Source organism: Harpia harpyja, chromosome 17 (genome assembly GCF_026419915.1).
Source record: "Harpia harpyja isolate bHarHar1 chromosome 17, bHarHar1 primary haplotype, whole genome shotgun sequence".
NCBI lineage: Eukaryota > Metazoa > Chordata > Aves > Accipitriformes > Accipitridae > Harpia > Harpia harpyja.
Genome location: NC_068956.1, coordinates 26,290,225 through 26,311,440, shown reverse-complemented (window position 1 = coordinate 26,311,440; position 21,216 = coordinate 26,290,225). Strand labels below are relative to the sequence as shown.

Genomic DNA, 21,216 nt, shown 5'->3' with positions numbered 1-21,216 from the left:
AGAAGAAAGTAATCTCAGAGCAGGTGAGAGCTGAAGAAGCTGCCCAGGGCCAGTCTTTCCTCCATGCCAGCAGAACTGCTCTCCTGATCCTCAGAGACTCATTTGGAAATTTGATTTGGTGTAGACGTGACTCAGGCTGAGCTGATACTGCACAGGCCAATTTTTGCAAGTTCTGGGAAACTGGGAATCTGGGAAATACTGCAGGAAACCCTTGTGGGTGGCGTGCACAGATTTCTTATCCCACTTGGATGTTACCTGCTTGCTCAGACCTTGTGCTAAGCAGGGTTACTTGCTTTGTGATGGGTAGGATGGGGGTCCTGCTTCAGGACCAAGGCTCCTACGTGCCAGAATAATAAAAAATAGCATTCCATAGCAACAACGCATCTGTTCAGAAACGTGGATGCCGTTGCACTGTCGTCAGGCTTCAGACCTCAAAGGAACGGCTCATCCCGTGGCCAGAAGCACCGGCGTGCCGATAGGGCTGAGTTTCCACTAGAGGGTTGTAGTGCTGTGCAGAAGCAGATGCGGTTACTGTGGCAGGAATATTGTACGTACTCCAGGCCTTTGTCAGCAGATCAAAAGCATTCTGCGATAGCCCGGCTTCCAGCAGTCTCTGCAGTCTCTGGTGTACACAGCCTGCAGGCTGCGAGAGGGCTGCTGCCTGAGCAATCCGCTTCCCTGCCTTCCCTGAAAAGCCTCTAGCATTTGCGTGACTCAGCACCTACTAACATATATATACACATACACACACACATACAGATATAGTAAGTAAACACACTGTGTCTATGCATATACACACACAGACAATATGTTTATCAGTGTACCTGGGATTTCGATGCACGAACAGCCACGTGGCATGGTGGTGGCACGCCATCGCAAGGAGCCGGGGCACCGACGGTTGAGCAAAGCCCACAGCCTGGCAACGCGGCGAACGGGACAATTAGCAGCATCGGCGCAATCAGCAGGATGGGAAAGCGATAGCCGTTTGCATGGAGCCCCGACTCCAGGCCGGGCGCTGCCGTGCCGAGCCCTGCACCCTGCGCCCTGCTTGCAAGCCAGCCTTGAACGGGAGCCATCAAAGAGGACTGGCACTTCTGCAACCAGTCACGTCCCCGCGTCCAATGCAGCTCAGTAGGTCCTAGTGAGTTCATGTGTGTGTGACCCCAGTATGCACCCGTACATCTTTTACAGTAGCATACGACTTTTGCATGTGGATCTATAGAATCACAGAATCGTAGAAGGGTTTGGGTTGGACAGGACCTTTAAAGGGTATCTAGTCCAACACCCCTGGAATGACCCTACGTTTGTGGCTTTCTGACTCGCTTGTGTGCAAAGTGCTGGCAAATGTACCACCCAGACTGGGGTGGTTTTACTGCCAAAACCAAAAACCAGAGCTGTCTAACACAGTGGGGAAAGCCCAAATGGCACTGATGTTGCCTTCCTTTCATAGAAAGAGTGGGAAGGCAAATGCAACCACAAGGCTTGCCTGTAACGTGGAAAACACAGCATGACGTTCACAGAGAATTTTAATAGTGATCGATTTATGTATCACCTGTTTGTCTGATACTATCACCATTTGCTTTTATAGATAGATGGAAAATAGATTTTGCCTACATTTTCATGTCTTTTGTTCTCAGAAAGGCTTTGAGGAAGTAAGTAGGAGACACTCTTGCAAAATAAATGATTACAGGAAAAGATGGGCCTTAGTTCCCTCGGAATATGACCTGATCTTATCTGAATACAGCTGTGTAGAAACCAACCATCAAGTCAACAGAGAGGCCTGAGAGCGCTGGGGTAGATTATCTGACCCAAAATAGACATTTGAATCCTCTGCCCTTTACAGCTGGCTGGTGGAGCGCCTCTTCCCACGCTAGCGTGAGACCTCAGAAGGAGGTGAAGTGAGCTGCTGCTTGCGATAGAGGACAAAAAGGCACCAGGGGAGACTCATCCAGCTGGGGACACCTGCAAGGTGGACACATAGGGTTGGGAGAACCACCTCCCACAAGCGATGCGCTCCAGAAACAAGTCTCAGACCTCAGAGAGACCAGACTGGCTGGAAAGCCGGGACTGTGGTGCTGGTGAAGCATCTCCTCCTCCTCTGAACTGGGTAACGGTGGTGGCAGCGTGAACCTTTGCTGATACCAGCGGTGCGGAAAAGCTCTGTAACTCCGGGCCACAGGGGTTAGCCCTCTCCTCCTGAGGTGCTGCCATCCCTCGGTGGGCTGACCCCGTGGGGCAGAGGGGTGGTGGGTCACCACCAAGGATGGGCGGCTGCCAATGAGCTACGGAGAGAGAAGGTGGCAGAGAAGCGTGGTGCGAAGCAGGGCTTGGGGTGTGTTACGGTTGTTTGAGAAGGAGGGGAGGGAAGGAACCTAAGTGCTGTACCCAGGAATAAGGTGTCTCAGCAGCTATAGGTTAGGAGGTTAAATTATATTTTTTGAATTACCTATTCTAACCAGTGAGAACATTTATTGGCTAATCATCATGCAATAAGTATGTTTATTACTAATCCTTCCCGTCTAAAATTCCTGTAGAAGATAAGAAAAAACCCAGATGTATGTTATTTTGGCAGGGCAAATGGCCGGGTGCAGAGGAGAGTAGCCACGCACAAATGCCTCTGCCCCGTCGGGCAGCAACGAAACCCACCAGCCTTGGTGTGGTACAAAGACAGTTGGCTTTCTGCGCCTGCGTTTGCAAACAGCTCTGCAAACCCTCTTCTCACACAGCAAGGAGTCTCTGTCCCTCCCAAAGGAGTCATAAAATACAGCTTTATCCATCCTGCGTGCGGTAATCAGACAGCCTTAAGAGCTTAAGCACTCATAGGGTAGCAACGTTTAAAATGATTGCACTGGCCTGTTTGCCTACCTCGATCTGCTTCTCTCATCAACCTGCTGCTTGGTGTGGACTTGCAGGGGCACACTGTTAGTGACAGAGGCAGAAAATTGAACTTGCTAGTAGAGAGGGAGTTGTTAAACTCGCGCCCTTGTGAGGCCGTGCCCAGGGCGATCAGCAGCTCGCACAAAAAGCCCAGTGCTGCTCCCCTTGCTCCGCTCACCGGCCAGCTGCCGAGCCGTGGAGCACTGGGATCATGCACCGGGCAAAGAAAATGGGAGCAAACAGATTTCATCCTTTTAGACTGTTTTATTAAACAAAGCCAAGCAAAACAAAACCAACCCCGCCGTCAATACACCAGCTCCTCATTTACACAAGACCCCTTTCCACGGCTCTGGGAGAACAAAAAGGCTGAAGTGTAAATGAGATCAGCGTTGGGAGCGTTACGCGCATGAATATTTATCAAGGAGGACCAGACAGAGGCCAGTTTGCCACCCTCCTGCACAGCGGGAGCTCGGTCATCAACAAGTGGGAGGGAAAGGGTAGGTGGAGAGGCCGGTCCGTGCTTTTGCGTGGGCAGGGGCGTGCGGGATGCTGGCGAAAGTCTGTGCCTGTGCTTGAGGATAACTGCAGGAGCTATTGGTCGGGAATGATGCTGAGCGGCTCCTGGGTTTTGGGACAAAAGCTAAGTACAACGCAGTTATGAAGCAAGCCTACAATGCCCCTTCCAGTCATGCAATCAGCTTGCAGGCTGCAGTTTAGGGAAAAAACTCTAAAGAATTAACTAGAAGTTGTTACCATTCCTTGGGCATGCCGAGTGCTCACAATAAATCTTTTTCCTGAAGGAAAAAGCAAGGTTAAATCAAACTACAAAGACCATCAAGCATGAGATTTACAGCAATCTAAAAGGGTTACGGGTTCACGTCTTAAACAGTTGAATTATGGCTGCTTCTGGGTATCGATATATTAAGCACGCTGACCCCCTCAGTGCTGCGGGGAGCTAGGGTATGAGCAGCAACGGAGAGATTGCACTGGTTATCGTTTTTATGTACATTTCAAAGTCACTTCCGAAAAAGAAGATGAGATAGTAGTTGAGTATTCCAGCCACGGACATGAGGAACAGGAACAAAATGATGCGCTTTCCAAACAAGTAACCGGGAGTGCTGAGGAGACAGAAAGAGGGGAAAGCAATTTGTTAATGTACGTCACCTCACGCGAGAAGTCCTTAGACTTTGGACCCTGCTGTTAAGACAAGCTGAAAGACTTCGGGGGCTGAGACAGAGGGGGGCAAATTTCTGCTCTGTCTTGCACCGCAAGGCAGCTGCCAGCTCTTAAATGCCATTTTCAGTATCCATTTGGGTCTGGATTTGGCCTCCGGTGCTCAGTGTAGGCTGCTGCTTACAAAAGTGGCTATTCAGAGGGGCTTGTATGTCTTCTCGGCCATCACAAGCTGTGGGACAACCTTGTTTCACGTGTGTGTAATGAGTTTTATTAACCTAAAAGGACAGCCTTGTGCAAAGAGCGGCACAAACGTGCCGAGGTTTGCCTTTGCGGAGGCTGTGAGCAGCCGCTCTGTTCCTGCAGCCCCCCTGACCCCGGTGCCGCCGTATCTCCCGTGTCTCCCACAGCTCCTCCTGTGCACCCAGAAAAGGAGGGTTTTCCCACGCTCCCCCCCCCCATGCAAGCCCCTGTGGCGGGCAGCACCACGAGCCAGGCGCTGTGCCTGTGGAATCGGCAGCGTCCGGCTGCGCTCCCGCCGCATCGCGGGTTTTGGGAAGAGGCTCTTCAAGTCCTTACCTCTGAGTCCTTTCCCCGAGGTAGCCCACAAAGTACTTCTGCCTCACAAACAGGTACATCAGGCCGGCAAAGGCGGCAGGAGCTGGGTAAAGGGTAAAACAAGGCGTTACGAACGCCAGCCCGGGTCTCGCTGTACGTACTGTCCCCATCTGCTGCCTGGGCTGGACTGGGAAATGGGAATCTGCAGCCTTGGGCTGTGGGACAAGGGCTGGAACCGGGACAGAGACCTTTGCGTGGGAAACAGCACTCGCCTTGCCCTCACTCCGGCTTTTCTGAAGACTTTGTGGGTATAATCCTGCCCACAGCTGTGCCCACTGCAGAGCACACACTGGTCCCTGTTGGAAACCCAGTGTGGGGCATGCCGGGCTTGGGGAGGAGGGTGCCAGCCCAGGCACTGTCTTCACCAGAAATAAAAGGTAGCCGATAGATGCACTTCTCTAGGAGCAGGTGGAGGACTATACTAGGGTCCAATACTCATTTCTGAGCACATAAAAAGGGGCTTTTCCCCCTAATTCTAGCGTTCCCCATACCCGCAGGCAAGAGCCCCTCTTATTCTGGCCAGGAAACTCCTCTTTTCCAGAAAGAATAGCCACGCACCCCAGGAGAGTACTCAACTTCAGGTAAACTCAAATCGCATTGAAGGGGATCATATTTAGAAATGCAGGTAGATACGCCTGGGCAGCGCTCAGTGCTGGGTAAGGCTGGCAGCTCTGGCAATTTAATCACATGAGCCCATTTCCAGTCCTGAGAGCAAATAATGTGGCATCCAGCATCCAAGTGCTAAACCCTCCACCCAAAACAGAGGGATCTCATCCGTAATGCCTGTATGGGAAGTGTCCCCAGCCCGTATTATTATTACATCTGTTGGCATAAACCTTGCCAGGAGTGAGCTGCTAATTAAACAGCATGCGTAGTTGCAGGACAGCTGGGTGAGACAGGTTCCCCCGCTGCAGGAGGATTTGGTCCCTGGAAGTGTAACCTCCGAAGCGCTTGCCATCCCTCGCAGAAAGTGGTGCAAGGTTGAAGGGAAAAAAAAATAAATGAGTGTTACCTTGGCTGCAGAGAAGGCCAGCGCACCAAAGCACAGCGAGAAACGTAGGGTACGCGTGTCCGCAGTTCTGGCTAGAAAGAAATTTATAGGAGAGAAATCAGAACACAGGGAAATAGAACCCAAATCGACACGTTTCACCAGCAAAGGGTGGTGGGGCGTGAATTTGGGCTGCACTAACGCCCTTGCGGGTGGGCTGTTACCCCAGGCAGCTGCTGGGGGCCGGCTGGCGTGTCCGTGCCCGAACACGGCAGCCGCCTCGCCTGCAGGTCTGCTTCCCAGTGTCCTCACTGGGATGAAGGATGCCTTTGTCCTGCCTGACGAGGAAAACAAACTGCTCTGCGCCCACACCCGGCACCTGTGAAAGCCTCTAACCTGTTTGATCGAGGCATGTGTGTAATAGATGTTGTGTGCTTTATTGGCTTGGGAAATCCTTGTAATTAAGTCATATTAATCAAATTAGTGGCACTGAGAGCTGCGTGAAACCAACAAAAGGAAAATCCCACAGCAAATAGGAGTGTCTGACAGTTAACATGTCTCTGCAGGAGAACAGGAATGATTTCCAGCTGCCTCTTTTGGCTGGGAATGTTTTCCAAGGGGGAAGCGCTCTGCCCTTGGCAGAGGTTGCACACCTGTGAAGGGCAACACTTGGATGCCCCATCCAGTTTCAAGCAGTACTTCATGGGTAATAAAAAATATTTTATGTTCTTTTCTCTTCTGGGTTGGAATTAATTTCCCCCCTGCTCTCTCTGAAGGGATGTCAAAGACAAGAGGTACCAATGGGGCAGAGAAGCGGAGAGCTGTGTGCTGCGGGAGCTGCCTGGGGACAGAGGCGCAGGGGTCTGTACGAGCTCTGCCACCGACCTGCTCCTCAGCAAGCCAGCATCTCCCCGCCAGCTCTCCCATTAGCTGCTGCGGGGTGAATGGGCTCCCGAATGGAAGGACGTAATACACACACGGGCTGCAAGTCCAATACACATACAGCACTGGTGTCCAGAAGGGAGCTGGGTTCATCAGCAGACATACTGGAGAGCCATGGGTCCAAATGCCACTGCAATGCACGCAACAGTGGGACTGCAGAGCAAAGTCTGGACCATAAAAGAGTTTGGATTAAACCCTAACGAAGAGAGAGACGAACCCCGCTCTGCCCGCACCGGCTCCTCAGGGCTTGCTTACTCACTTGGCAGTGTAGACGCGGTCGAAGGCGGAGGATCCTGGCCGCTGGAACCCCTTGCCGTTGCAGTGTTTGCTTTCATGCTCCACTTTGCTAGCAAAAAAAGCTGTTAAGAAAACACAGTGTTCGATCTGAGATGCAATTTGGAGATATTGCAGGAGCTGGGCTTTGTGGGCTCAGCTCTGTTCTCACAAGCATCCAGGCTGGATGGCAGGAGAGGACGCGGGTGCGTGGAGGTGCAGGATGTGGCCAGCGCGCTTGCTCTGTCACCGAGGTATAACCAAACCCTCCGTGCAAGTGTGCAGTGCGATGCGACCTCAGACAAGCCCGCGTGTTCCTATGGGACTGACAGCAGGTTCTCGACTCGCAGCCCCGCTTCATCCCCGCGCTGCACTTCTGGCAGCCTGCACCTCCGTCTGCTGCAGAAGTACAGCCCCGACTCGGTCCTTTCAGTCCCCAGTGGGTAAAAAGCCTTCGAGCCAGAGCTGCCGACCCCAAATCTCGGTCTCTAACAGAGCGGGGAGACAAGGGAGTCTCTTCTCTTTTAGTCATACCCATTTGCCCAAGCAGGGACATCCTGCAGGGCTGGTTCATTTTCCGGAAAGGCCCGTTGAAATCCTGGTCCTGATGGCTGATCTCTACGTGTCCGTCTTGCGTGCATCCTCCTTTTAAGCAACAGCGTTGTGTCAGGGTGTTAGCTGCTGCAAAAATGCAGCACCTCAAGATAATGTATCATGCGCTTGACAAACACGTTTTATCTGATGACACTAAGCCTGAGACCATCAATCATGTGTCTAAACACACCAGGCAGAGCCCTGACAAGCTACGAGCTGCAAGCTCTGTGTTGCCGCACATCCCACCTCAGTGTACCCAAATCACTCTGTGGTTTAGAATATTAGCCAGAGAGATATATAAAAGATAACCCATCAGGAAAGATGTTATTCTAACGACAGAAGTGTAACTTGATAAGCTGCAGGATTTCATCCCCGGAATCTGAAGAGTTACCTCTTTTTTCCCCTTGCTGATGCTGTAAGTAGGTCTTTTGTACTTCCATTGCCTTCACTAAAAGCTACTGAGTTTTCTGCCTGCCAATATCGAGTGATTCCCTGGGTAAAAACAGCCTTTCTCCAGAAAAACCCGCAGTGCTTTAAGCCAGTGTCCCCGCTCTCAGCCAGGCTGCGGACCCTCCCTCCCACTGTCACCAGTGCGGCGCACTGGCCGGCTCCTGGAGGACAGTCACCAAGAATTCCCATCATCTCCATCTGCACGCTACCCCAGCCTTTGGCATGGGGTTATTAACCTGCCTGTGGGGTCTAAGAGGACCTAGTTGAAGAGGATGAGGTCGGACGGCAATTTTTTGTACAGTGCAAAGCTGCTGTGATGGGAAACCACTTCCTACAGGTCTGGGACTGCATGGGCTCCCTGGGATATGTAGCATACCTCCTCCCTTCCTTTTAGCACGTATGTGAAATCACTAGAAGATGCCACAGCTTCAAAGAAAGCCAAGAGTAAGCTATATATATATATATCTCTCCCTCTCTGCTCCCGCTTCCCAAATGCCTGTGTGCTGCCGCAGAGAGACTCCACGATGCCGAGAGCCATCAGGCTGAACACAGCCATGTCCAACGTGACGGCGGTCACTGAGGACAAGAACTTGGAGGTGCTGGTGGTGACACTCTGGGTGCACAGTCTCTGGGATCAGGGCTGGGCAGACATGGGCGTGCTGGGTCTCCTGGGAAGGATCTGGCTGTGGAGGTCCGGGCATCTGTCCTGGAAGCTCTTGCCGTCTCTGACGTGGTGTATGGATCCTTGGTCAACGGACTGGGCATTAGGGTAAAGGACAGAGGCGGGGTTATCATGTACACCCGCACCACGGATGAGGAGCAGGCTTTGTCTCACCTCACTCCAAAGACATTGAGAAGTGTTGGGGAGATGGATGTTTTCCTTCTGTAAACAGTGGGTGACAGAAGGAAACAGGGGAAAGCCACCTCCAGAGGTCAATCCATCCCTCAGAGAGCTACTGGCATGAGGGACACCACCCCCCTGAAGTGCTGATCTTTCTCCATTGACTCAAGAAAGACCTTAGACAACCACCTCCCACGAGATGCCCACCTCTTCGCTAGAGAAAATGCCGGGGTCGATCGCCTCCAACCCACTGCAGCGGCCGTATTTCCTTAGGACCACGTGGGCCCCCAAGGTGAGGGCGGTAAATCGGAAGGGAACCCAGCATCTCACCGCCATATGGAGAGGCAGAGCCTCCTGCTTCAAGTGAGCTTTTCACCCTGAAAGCGGCTCCCCAGTTCTGCGGCTCCTCAGCCCTGTCAACCTCACACGCCACGCAGTCTCCCAAAAATCTCCCCAGAAGGCGACCCAAGAGGTGGGTCCCAGCTGCTGAAGCTCTGCAAAGGGCCAAAGCAGAGCCGACAGACCACATCCAGCGGCGGACCTCGCCACGTATCAGCAACATTGGGCTGCTGTTAACCTGGCGTCAGGGAAACGGGAGACTACAGCATGAAGCAGCTTGCAACACCATGGTTATACTTCCTGCTCTTTACTCTAAACCTCAAGGCAAGAGGTTTCACAAGCCGGCATGAGATGAGGGAGTGGAGCAGGCCTGGAGCTGAGGGGTTTCATTCTGCTCAGCTGCACCAGGAGATGATGTCCTGAGGCTCCAGAGCTGCACAGGCTGCCCTGAGCCTGAACCACTGTAGTCCCTCTCTGGTCAAGTTAATGGACAAGAGTTCAGTCCGAGCCTGGTTGTTTCACAAGTTCGTGTCAACAGAAACCACGCGCTGAAGCTCCAACCTAGCGAGTGCTGGCAAACACGCAGGTTGGCCTTTCTTCCCGTTGACTTCGCTTTGCTTCCTCCATCCTGAACTGCTCAGCGATGACCACTGATTTGCATCAAAAGCTGCTGAATTGCAACATCTCTCTGATGCAAGAACAAAACCTAAAGCTACATGTGTGACTCAGCGGCATCCGGCCACACGAGTCATTCTGTAGGACACGGAGATTCCTGCCACGAACAAGGTGACAGTAAACGGACGTCAGACTGGGGCAGCACCGCAGCCCACCTCCAGTTTCGGGAACGACAGCATTCACCCAAACTGTTTTCTAATACTGCACCAGATGCAGAAAAGCATATAAACCTGAATTGACGTGGTACTGACTTCACGTACTTAAAGACAGTCAAGCAGATGCCCAAGTGGTTTGCTGAGCCAGAGCCGTAGCAAGAGTTCAGTACAACTGATATCCCTTGACAAGCATTTCTATTGCTGTAAGTATTGCACGTGTTGCAGGACTGCATATCAGTTGTGTCTTTCTAGACAGTAAGCTTGGGAGAAGGAAATCAGATGATGCAAGGTCTGAAATCATGGTTTAGGGCTGTGTGTCACTCATGCTTGGTACGCTAAGTCCTCTGCCAGGCTCCGCATTGCCCATTTGCAGCAGTCGGGTCAATAATCTCAGAGACGGATTTCCATGAGGTAAAAGTGCATGTCAGGCTGGAAAGCAAATGCCCGAGTTTCAGAGTGAGAGGAAAAAACCTACATATAAAGTCATTTGGTTAAATAGCAAGAAATGTGTATTTGAAACATTTTTTTAACTGCAGTTTGTGGTCTGATCTCAATGTGCTGTATTCTGGTGACACCACACACTGTGCATTTACCAGAAAAGAGCACTGGGTTACACGAAGTGGCATTTGGTGCCTATGTCAAAACTAAACCAGACTGCAAGTCTTTTTTTTTTGGCTTTCTGGCAGTCAGGCTTATGCCGAGGCTCCCACCACTTCCCCTCTCTGCAGCAGCCCAAGAATAGCCCATTTCCTAGGACCGAAGGTAGGGTTTGCGCTCAGTGGGAATCTCCCATTCGTAGCAAGAAGCCTTCACAGAAGATTTCCAGCACTTGCATCAGCCCCCCATCCCAAACGCTCAAACCTGGGCGGTCTCAGTGCAGCTTGGGCAAACCTCACTCCTTTCTCTGTATTCTGGGCAGAATTTCCTGCTAAAATGATTATGTATTTATTTGTAGGAGACAATGATTGAGTTAAAACCAGATTTGCACAAGAGAGAAACTTGTTTTATTTTTAAAATTCTGAAGAATACTAAGGACTGTAGAGTTCTGAATAAGAGCTAAAAAAGGAAACTTCTCCACTGCAGGAAATGCACAGCATTCTTGGGACCACAGCTGACGAGCTGAACTGTAGGACCTGGAGATGTAGGAAAGCAGGAGAGCTGCCTGCCCACAGATAACCCGAACAGATCCCTCCGATGAGTCGGTGCAGTTTTGCCCCCTTCGCCCAGCTCCGTGCAAAGCCCTGACCCATTGCAGTTGCCCGGCTCCTGCCCATGGCGGCAGGGCTCTGGCTGACGAGCTGCCCACATTTGGGACTTTAGCCAGGAAAGGAGGTCCCAATCATCAAATCTAAATGCATTTTGTCACAGGGAACCCCAGGGTATTATTCCTTTCCTTAGCTGACATATGTATAACAATATCCCTCCAGAATATCACAAGAGTAGGACTGTGTGACCGGCTGCCACGATACTGCAACAACAGCATGCAAAATTATACGCTTAGCAGATCATTCCTAAAGCCAAAGTCGTGCCTAAGCACACGCGCACTTATAACCAGAGATTATCTATCCAAAGATTAGATCGGCATACATCACCCTGAACTTTTCTCGGCTCCCCTTTAGCCCTTAAATAAAAGCTTATTTTTGTCTTACCGTTCTGGACAACACTTATCAAGGTGACGATGGCGAGCAGGACAATGCTTCCCAGGGTTTCCTGGTCCATTTTGCGAGCGGGCTGTGAGGGTGGACAGTGCAGCCTTGGCAGCAGCTCAGCCCTGAAAGCACGGAAGGAGGAAATGAAGGTCTGTCTTATCTCGAATCATAAAACACTTCCTATGGTTTCACAGGAGAGTGACAGCACCCTGCGCTCGGGTGCCTGTCAGAGCAACACAGTTCCAGGCTCGCGCACTCATCATATACAGATGAAGCCCAGAGAAACAAGAGATTATGTGTCTGTGATCTAACAGGGTATATAATGTGGAAGGATCCCTATTGCCCTTCCTGCACAGGAGCAAAATAGCAACCTTGATATCTAAAGTATGTCTGAGCTAGCTGTGTGGAACAGCAGAAAGGCTGGAAGAGACCAGCCAGGCTATCATGTCATCGCCTGCAAGTGCCCGACCACCCCACAAGTAGCTGGGTGGAGAAATAATGTTGGCAAGTCTCAATAACACTGCTGCTTTCAAACATGTGTCCTCCCTGCTCACATCCCCATCAACCTCGCCAGCGAGGACACCCTGGATTTCCAGGTCACAAGCAAAAGCTCCTGATCCATCTGGCACATTTGAACGGGCAGTACGCAAATGCTGTGAGCATCGCGGGTGGACACAGAAATACGTCCTTTATTACCGGGGGTGGATCCTGCATCCTTCCCCCTACAAATAACTTCTTGGATGACAGTGACAGCTGCCAGCATTCAGCACTTTACAGGCTCAGACGTCACAGGTGTACCTGAATTTTAGTAGTCGAAGCCCAATACGGTTGAACGTAATTGCTGCACCATGTTCGTGCCTCGGCTTCAATCCCGTGATGGAGATGGCAGGGAAGCACAGGCTGCGGTGTTGGACGGCTGCAGAAAGTCCCACAGCTTCTGTCAGATCACTGGAAAGCATCCTCATCCAAATTGCACATCACTTGCCGACTGTAACCGCTCTGCTCCCTTTTGCCCATATTCCAATGGGGGAAAGCCATATGAAAAATCCTTCCCTTTAGCAGGGATTTAACACTAATAAAAGCAACATTTTCACCGGACTGAGCCCTGGACAACTTTTGCCCCATCTGTCTGTACTCCACCACATGCTATCCAGAAGGTCTGCGTGCCACCCAGCATCCAAACCACGGCCGGATAACTGGTTACCTCTCCCTGGATGGGGGACAGCCTGGTAGGACTTCCCAGCAGGTGCCAAGCTAAATTCATCTTGTTCAATGGGGACACATTTACCTACAACAATGTTTTTATCCAGTCTCTCTATCATACAAATTATTATCACCTGTACTATTAGATATGGAAAACTTTCAGGTACTTTGGGTACAAACAAATTTATAGAAACACGCTGGCTGAGAGGGAGGTGATTAACGTTGTGAGTTGTGACCTTGTGTTAACTTAATAGAAGGCGGCTGTCTTTCTCGGATACTTTCCCTATAGTCCACACAGACACAACTGTGTGAGCAGCAATAAATAGTATCTGGGCTGAGATTTGACCTTTTTTTAGGACTGAAGTTCTCTTTTTCCCCACAGAATGGCCTTTTCCCACTTGACCATCAAAGTTTATGTTCTGCGGTCTACCGAGCACAGGATCACAGCTGGTATTTAAGGAGGGTATTTAATGCTAAGCTTCTACTAATCTCCTGAAGAGGAAAACCCATCACCTAAAAGCGGTTACGGAATTAAGACAAAAGAGGAATATTGTCCAAGTGGAGACCAGTGCCGTGACCACGAAGAAAGGATCTGTGCGTGGACGCAGGCAGGAGGGAGCTGCTGACCGGAGAGGGCGAAGGAGACGGCACAGGTCCTCAGGGCATCGACCGCAGGACGACTCCCAGCCGTCCTCCCACAGCAGGCACTGGGCCTTCTCCTTCTTCTGCCTGTTTTACACCGGTGTAAACCTACCACGCAGCTTGAGGCTTGCTTTTACGAGGGGTAGTAAAAGCAGATGAGCCTGCTCTGAGATCTCCTCCGACTTGCCACGAAAATGCACGTTTCCCTGCTTTCAAAGACTTCCCAAAGGTGGCTTCAGTTTGGCAGGACTCTTATATTAAAGGGGGTAGGAATCAGGCTGCTAAGGTCTGAAGTTATCATAATGCCAAAATAAACCCCCTCCCACGTGCAGGCCAGGTTGCGAGGGCTGCGCCGCCGATGCCTTCGCTTTCTCCTCGTCCCGCTCTTCGTCTTCCACCTCTTTGCTTTCCTGCCGCTCAGCGCCTCTCACCGCATCCTCATACCTGCTTCGCTATTCTGCTCTGCCCCTTCCCATTCCCGCCTGTCCCCGGCGCTGCTCAGCACCGCCGGACCCACCGGCAGCTCCGGCACTTCGCTGGAAACCCAGCCCATTACTTCCTCTTGCCGAGGCTTGCTCCAAAGTCATCCCTCACACATGCGTGGAAGAAAACAGGATTTTGCCCTCCTCCCTGCAAAAAAATGCCTCCGTGACACCAACTCCAGGGCTTGCTCAGCTGATTTCTGGGTGTGGAGGGAGAAAAAAGCTTTGCCAGCAAGAATGTGTTTGGTATGGCTGCTTTTAAAGAAGAACTGCAGGTTTTTTTGATTTTTTTTTTTTAAGTGTGACACCACTCTGAGTGCTCTGCTTAAGGAAGAGCAGAGGTAATCAAGAAGGTATGAGAGACACCGAAGAAGTCCTGTCCCTTTACTGTGGTAGAGGCATTTACTGTTGTAAACGTAGTCGGACAGAGCAGAAACCCCTTGGGGCGGGGAACGTTACCTTTTCGTACCCCTTGGTGCTGGAATAGCTGCAGGATCAAAGGAGGTTCTGGCAATTTTTTTGCAATTTGGGGAATTGCCTTGGCAAGGGAGGGCTAAGGTAGGGCCAAAATGACTTTGCAAACAGCTTCTGCCATATCTACGTGTTAAATTGTTCCTTCTCCCTGAAACCTAAACATCTGGGCAGCTCTTGCCTCCCTTTCTTTTGTGAGATACTCACAGGATCACTGTCTGGGTCAGGCAAGGTTGGCACCACCCGAAAACACTGTCCACCTGGGAGAAAGATCGGTGCAAAACACCTCCATCATATCCCATTTGGCCATTTGAAATCGGGGATTTTCTCAAGTAGGCAAAAAAAAAAAAAAAAGGGGGGGGGTGGCCACCTTGGGGAACAGTGCCTGCATCTGCTGTAACCCCCAGTTGTGGTCGGTGCTCTCCGGGCACAGGCAATTCTGCGCTTCAGCAGCTGCTGTCAGACCCCAGCCCTTCTTCTTGCTGCATTGCAATTTGACATCCACATCTTCCTGTCTGAGGAAGATAACCTTGACACAGTGAGCCTTGAAGCTCAGGAAAATGTGCAAAGCCAGTTGTGCTGCGAGGCTTCCCGCACATTAATCTCCTCCTCTGGAAATCTTGAACAGCCAGTCAAAATAATCCTTTTGTAGAATTGCTTTCATACTGAAGAGGAAAGGACTGGGAACACAGATCTATAAATATCTTTCGGGATGTTCATCTCTCCTCTCTTCTCATGCACTCCGCTCAGCGCTGGGCTGTAAGGACTTCAATGAAAGCGTGTCTCCTACTAAAATAAAAGCTGCTTCTGTGAAGTTCCTATGTATAAATGTCAGGCGACGCACAGCCGTCACACTTCATCATAAATGCAATGGGACACAAGTCCCTTGGACCGGTTGGTTAATAATAGCAATGTGCTTTGCAAATTTAAAGCACCACAGAACCACCAAATCTATAGTACACATATATACGTGTGTGTGACTACCTGCCGTTATGTCAGTCTGCTTCAGCATCGCATCCTTTCTGAAGCCTGACAAAACCCCAAAGCAGAGCATGAGCAGAGCTGGAAACGTGAAGCGCAACATGAAGAAAAGGGCAACGCTGCAGTTTTTTAAATGCTGCCTTCATTTTGTGTGGCCAAGAGAATGAAACCGTGGGAGCAGTCAGAGTGCTGCCTCAAAAACCCCTCCTTCTCCACATTTCCCAGACTTCATCTTTTTCATTACTGTCTCCATACTCCATTTGGCCAAATTCAGCTCAAAACACGGCACTTGAAGACAGAGCCCGTAGTCCCTCCGGGCCCCTTGGCGCAGCCTCCTCCTCACCCTCCCTGTCTCACCCACTGCTCTCCTGAGTAAAATTTGCCTTTTTGTACAAGCGCCGCACCGCTGACATCCCTGCGGCTGCGCTTCACCCTCGGGCCCATTTCTACAGCACTCCTGCCTCGCCGGCAAGCCGCGTGTGATGGAGTTTGTGCGCCAGGGCTCGCCTTCCCCAGAGTGGCTGTTTGGGTTTATCTTTATTAAATTTCAGCAGGTTGAGCCTGGAGCGTTGCTGCAACGTAGCGAGACCAATTTGAATCCAAGCCCCTCCGCTGGGATGCTGGAAACCCACCTCCGACCTGGGCACATCTGCAGATTTGGTATTTTCTCCGCTGTCGGGAGACTGGAGAATTGAGCGGGGCCCAGGACAGCCCCTTCTGAGGTCTTTTTGGAAAAGCCCCCTGATTTCCCGGGAAGCTATTGATTTCTAGGCTTTGAGCGGTGCCCAGTGAGTGGCAGAGGCACCTCGTGGGGATTTCTTCTCCGTCATCTCTCCCTCCCTTGGTCCCAAGAAGCAGCTTCTCAGCAGGCATTGTGATACCGTGGCGTGTCACCGTGGTGGCCTCCCGACAGCCCCAGCAACCAGCCACCCTGTCACAGGAGGAAAATCACGGAATCACAGAAGGGCTGAGCTTAGCAGGCACCTCTGGAGGTCATCAGGTCCAACCCCCCTGCTCAGGCAGGGCCACCTAGAGCTGGTTGCCCAGGACCACATCCAGACGGCTTTTGAACTTATCCAAGGATGGAGACTCCACAGCCTCCCTGGGCAACCTGTGGCAGTGCTCGGTCACCCTCACAGCGAAAGAGTGTTTCCTGATGTTCAGAAGGAACCTCCTGCGTTTCAGTTTGTGCCCATTGCCTCATGTCCTGTCATTGGGCACCACTGAAGAGAGACTGACTCCATCCTCTTTGCACCTTCCCTTCAGGTATTTATATGTTAATAAAATCCCCCTGAGCCTTCTCTTCTCCAGGCTGAACAGTCCCACCTCTCTCAGCATTTCCTCATAGGAGAGATACTTCAATCCCTTCATCATCTTTGTGGCCCTTCACCGGACTCTTTCCAGTATGTCCCCGTCTCTCTCTTGAGCTGGAGACCCTAGAACTGGACCAGCACTCCAGGTGTGGCCTGACCAGTGCTGAGTAGAGGGGAAGGATCACCTCCCTTGACCCGCTGGCCACACTTCTCCTAATGCAGCCCAGGATACCATTCGCCGCCTTTGCTGCAAAGGCCCATTGCTGGCTCGTGGTCAACATGTTGTCCACCAGGACCCCCAGGTCCTTTTCGGCCAAGTTGCTTTCCAGCTGGGTGGCTCCCAGCATATATCGGTGCCTGGGACTGTTCTTCCCCAGGTGCAGGACTTTGCACTTCTCCTTGTTGAACTTCAGGGGGTTCCTGTCAGCCCATTTCTCCAGCCTGTTGAAGTCGCTCCAGCTGGCAGCATGACCCTCTGGAGTACGAGCTACTCCTCGGAGTTTGGCGTTGTCTGCAAACTTGCTGAAGGTACACTCTGTCCCGTCATCCAGACCATTAATGAAGATGTTGAACAGGACTGGACCCAGTATTGATCCCTGGGGTACACCAGTAGTTACTGGGCTCAAACTAGACTTCATGCCACTCATCACCACCCTCTGGTCCTGTGCATTCAGCTAGTTTTCAGTGCACCTGTCTGCTCATCCAGCCCCTACGCGAACAGCTTCTCGGTGAGGGTCTTAGGGGAGACAGCGTCAAAAACCTCACTGAAGTCCAGGTAGACAATATCCACTGCTCTCCCCTCATCTACCAGGCCAGTCACTTCATCATGGAAGTCTACTGAGTTGGTCAAGCAGGACTTCCCCTTGGTGAAGCCATGCTGACTACTCCCGACGATTTCTTTGTCCTTGATGTGTCTGGAGACGGTGTCCAGCATTAGCTGCTCCACCACCTTCCCAGGGATTGAGGTGAGGCTGACTGGCCTTTAGTTCCCTAGGTCATCCTTCTTGCCCTTCTTGAAGGTGGGGGTGACGTGTCCTTTCCTCCAGTCCTTGGGCACTTCTCCCAGTTGCGATGATCGATCAAAGACGATCAAGAGTGGCTTTGCAGTGACATCTGCCAGCGCCCTCAGTACTTGTGGGTACATCCCATAGGGGCCCAAGGACTTATGTATGTGCAGGTTGCTTAAGTATTCCCTGACCCGATCCTCACCTACCAAGGGTACCTCTTCCTTGCTCCAGCCTTTCCCCTCGGTCTCTGGGACCTGAAATTCCTGAAGGCAAATTATACTACTTTAGCATTATTTGGTTTTCATGATTCACGTCAGCTGTCGTTATCACCTTATTACCTTTTAGGTGGCTGCAAATTGATTGTTTAATAATTCATTTTATGGATTTTTTTTTTTTTAGAGCTGAAGCGAGGCTGCTTGGGCAGCAGTTTCCCTTCCGCTTTCCTTTGAGATGTTTCTTTTGCCTTGACTCATTTCTGTCAGTGTTTCCACTTTCCATTAACTCTTGCAAATAATTATCGCAGGTCTTTAAATGGGGTGGGATGACTTTTGTCTTCTGTTCCTCAAGTCTCTGGTCACAACCAGTCCTTTTAGTATTGACGTTACAGGAAGAAAAGACATTGGATACTTTGGCCATGTGCTAAGCAGTAGGCCGATGCTCATTTTTGTCTTCCTCGCCCTTGGCGTATACTCACAGAGCTTTTTCGCTTGCCGGCTGGTCCGTCTCCAAAAGAAGCTATTGGGCTTGCACCCGCGGTTGTCCCGCCAATAGACATAACTTTAAACCCTATTTTTTTTTTTTTTCTGCTTGTCTACTGCTTCCCTCTCCCTTGCTCCTATGGGAAAGGCCACAGAAATAACAAAGGGGGGGAAAAGGGAAGGAATATTTTTCAGATTAAAAAAGCAAATAGGCAGCAAAGCTGGTGATTAAAGACCCCAAGGCGCTCCCCCCGAAGCGCTGCAGAAGCGGCAGCAGCGAGCACAACGCCGAACCGCGCCGGGGCGCGCTCTCCGCCGCGGGCATCAGCAGCGGCTCGGCGGGGCAGGCTCCCAGCGCGTCTCTGTGGCGCAATCGGTTAGCGCGTTCGGCTGTTAACCGAAAGGTTGGTGGTTCGAGCCCACCCAGGGACGGGGCGCGGCCCTTTTGAGGGGCGCGGGTCTTTTTACCTCCCCTGGGAGGGGGGCCGGTGTGGCGGGGGCCGGACCCGGCCTGCGCTGCCTTTTTTGCCGCTGGGAGCTGCCCGAGGCCCCGCTTGCAGCCCCAGCCCTCCGCCGAGAGGAACTTCCCCCGCGCCGCCATGCTCCCTGGACCCGCTCAAGAGGGGCCGCAGGACCAATGCTTTCTAACGGGAGTTTCCGTAGTGTAGTGGTTATCACGTTCGCCTAACACGCGAAAGGTCCCCGGTTCGAAACCGGGCGGAAACACCAATTTTTCTTCCCACCCCTCCTTCCAGTCGCGGGCGTCAATTTTCCCGATTCTTCCTTTAAAAGCCGCCTGCGCTCACGAGGCGGTACCGGACCGCACGGAGAGGGACACCCGCGCCCTCGCCCGGGAGTGGGAGAAGGTGGCCTGCCCGTCCCCCGGGGCCTGGGGGGGTGTTTTGTTTTGAGATTTGGTTCGTTCCCCCGCACAAGCTTCCCCTCTGCAAACAGATTTTTTTTTTTTTTTTTTTTTCTTCGTCTGCTTGGAAGGATGATCTAAAGGAGAAAAGTGAGCCTCAGCTGAAATGGTCTGAACGTCATCAGAAAACGTTGGACAAAAACTGCAAAAATAGGATACAATTCCACCACCAAATGATAGCATTTTCACTGCTTGCCCCTGAACGGCCGTAGTTGTAGAAGATGTTTGGTTAGTTAGCCCAGGAACCGCTAAAGTTTTGCCTGGAGATAATGCCAGTTAATGGTAACATTTATTGTGCTGTGGCGCAAAGCATTTCAAAATCTCATCTTCCCATGGCAAAGCAAGGCTTGAAGGCAGAGGGAAGAAAAAAAGAGAGGGATACGCACTGAAATAGTTTAAAATGCTATCTTAGAAAATCCAAATGCACAAATTCTTTCTCACAGCTTTCCTCATTACTTCAATTCTCTTGCTCTGCTACACCAGTAGAAAGAGCAAGCCAGTGAAAATACGGATACAGAAAAATAAAACGACCTACACCAAAGGTAGAGTTACAGTATGGAAGAACTGTAAAACACTGTTTAAAGGCTCAAATACGTATTTCATAGTTAAAACTCATGGGCCATCCTCTCTCTAAGCCAAAGATGTTGGGGACACAGTCCACTAACAGGGATATAAAATAATTTGGGGCTCTCCCACTCTTCAGCTCTCTGTCTCTGGCATTGGCATTGAAAGGTTCTGCAACGGGACCAGTCACCAGGACCAAAGTTCATTTTTCTGAAGAGGAAAGGGGAGATGCCCTCTCACCAGGCACTTCTGTGGCAGATTTCCCAACCCTTACATCTCATGGGTTGGTTATTTTAAGATCCTGCCTACTTGCCCTATTTCTAAACTGGAAATTTGGGGACAAGTTTACAGCTAGCCCAAACCCTGCCTTGGCCATTATAGAAGCCTCTTTAGATAGTCATTTACATTAAAAAGTAATATACACCCATGTCCAGGGAGAAACATCCCCTGAGGGTTTCTTCAGTCTCTCTCCAGAAAACATAAGCTGGAGGCACCTGGGCCCCAACAGGTTACTCTTCCAGTCCCTCCATTAAAAAAGGCCGGGCCTACTTCTTCACGCTCCTTTCCCAGCATTTGCTCTCCTTCGTGAGCCCTGTGACTCCACCATGTTCTCCACTGCGGTGCAGCTTCAGCATCTCTCTCATAAACGACTACACTGTGTTTCTGCGTAGCGGTGCAAAACTAAGCGTGCTGCAAACTCCATCAGCCTTATAATCCTGTTAACCTTACTCTCTCTCTTGCTCTGTCTGCGCGCTGTCTTAGATCTATACTTAGACTGTAAGCTCTTCCACTCCGAGACTGAATCCTGGTGGACTTTAAAGCACAGCACACACTTAGAGCTGCATAATCTGCTCGGAAGGTAACACGCTTTGCTCTGAGCACCAAGGGGCTGACATGGAGAACAGCAGCTGTTTCCTTTGCAAAAGGAACACAGACAAGACACAATCGCTCTCATTGACACATTGTCAGGAAGGGAATAATTATTTAAAGCAAAAACCAATGCTGGAAGAAGAATAAATGGCAATAGCCAGCCATGAAAAACATCAAGATCAAAATCGGATTTGTAATCAGCACCACAAAGAATTTCTAGAACAGTGCTCTAGCAGGCATACAGCTAAAAATCCATCCAGGCAGCTCTTTTGCAGATGGGCTGGTTTATTATAGGCAGGATGTGAGAAGGTGGCCCTTTTTTTGACCTGTACTCTTTGATAAAAAGTGTTTGAATATATCATGAGGTAGGAAGATCTGATTCAGAGTGCTACCTCCACCACAGAGTTGATTCTGAATGAAAAGCTGTAAATCTCTAAGTGCGTGCCACAGTTGTGCCTTTCCCAAATCGGAAGACACAGACTGACAAGC

General features: G+C 50.9%; 1 protein-coding gene and 2 non-coding genes across 3 annotated transcripts; 2 read left to right on the top strand and 1 right to left on the bottom strand.

Annotated features, from left to right (window-relative positions):
• Positions 1-3,121: 3,121 nt before the first annotated feature.
• Positions 3,122-11,728, bottom strand: ALOX5AP (arachidonate 5-lipoxygenase activating protein). The gene is made up of 5 exons (XM_052812942.1): positions 11,575-11,728; positions 6,858-6,957; positions 5,681-5,751; positions 4,630-4,711; positions 3,122-3,995 (listed from the first exon to the last, which is right to left on the bottom strand). Exons 1-5 carry the CDS (start codon positions 11,642-11,644, stop codon positions 3,833-3,835), a joined length of 486 nt encoding a protein of 161 aa, XP_052668902.1. The 5' UTR covers positions 11,645-11,728; the 3' UTR covers positions 3,122-3,832.
• Positions 11,729-18,729: 7,001 nt separating this feature from the next.
• On the top strand, positions 18,730-18,803 carry TRNAN-GUU (transfer RNA asparagine (anticodon GUU)). Its single transcript has one exon. It is a non-coding gene; the product is annotated as a tRNA-Asn (tRNA).
• Positions 18,804-19,024: 221 nt separating this feature from the next.
• On the top strand, positions 19,025-19,097 carry TRNAV-AAC (transfer RNA valine (anticodon AAC)). The gene has a single exon. It is a non-coding gene; the product is annotated as a tRNA-Val (tRNA).
• Positions 19,098-21,216: the final 2,119 nt, after the last annotated feature.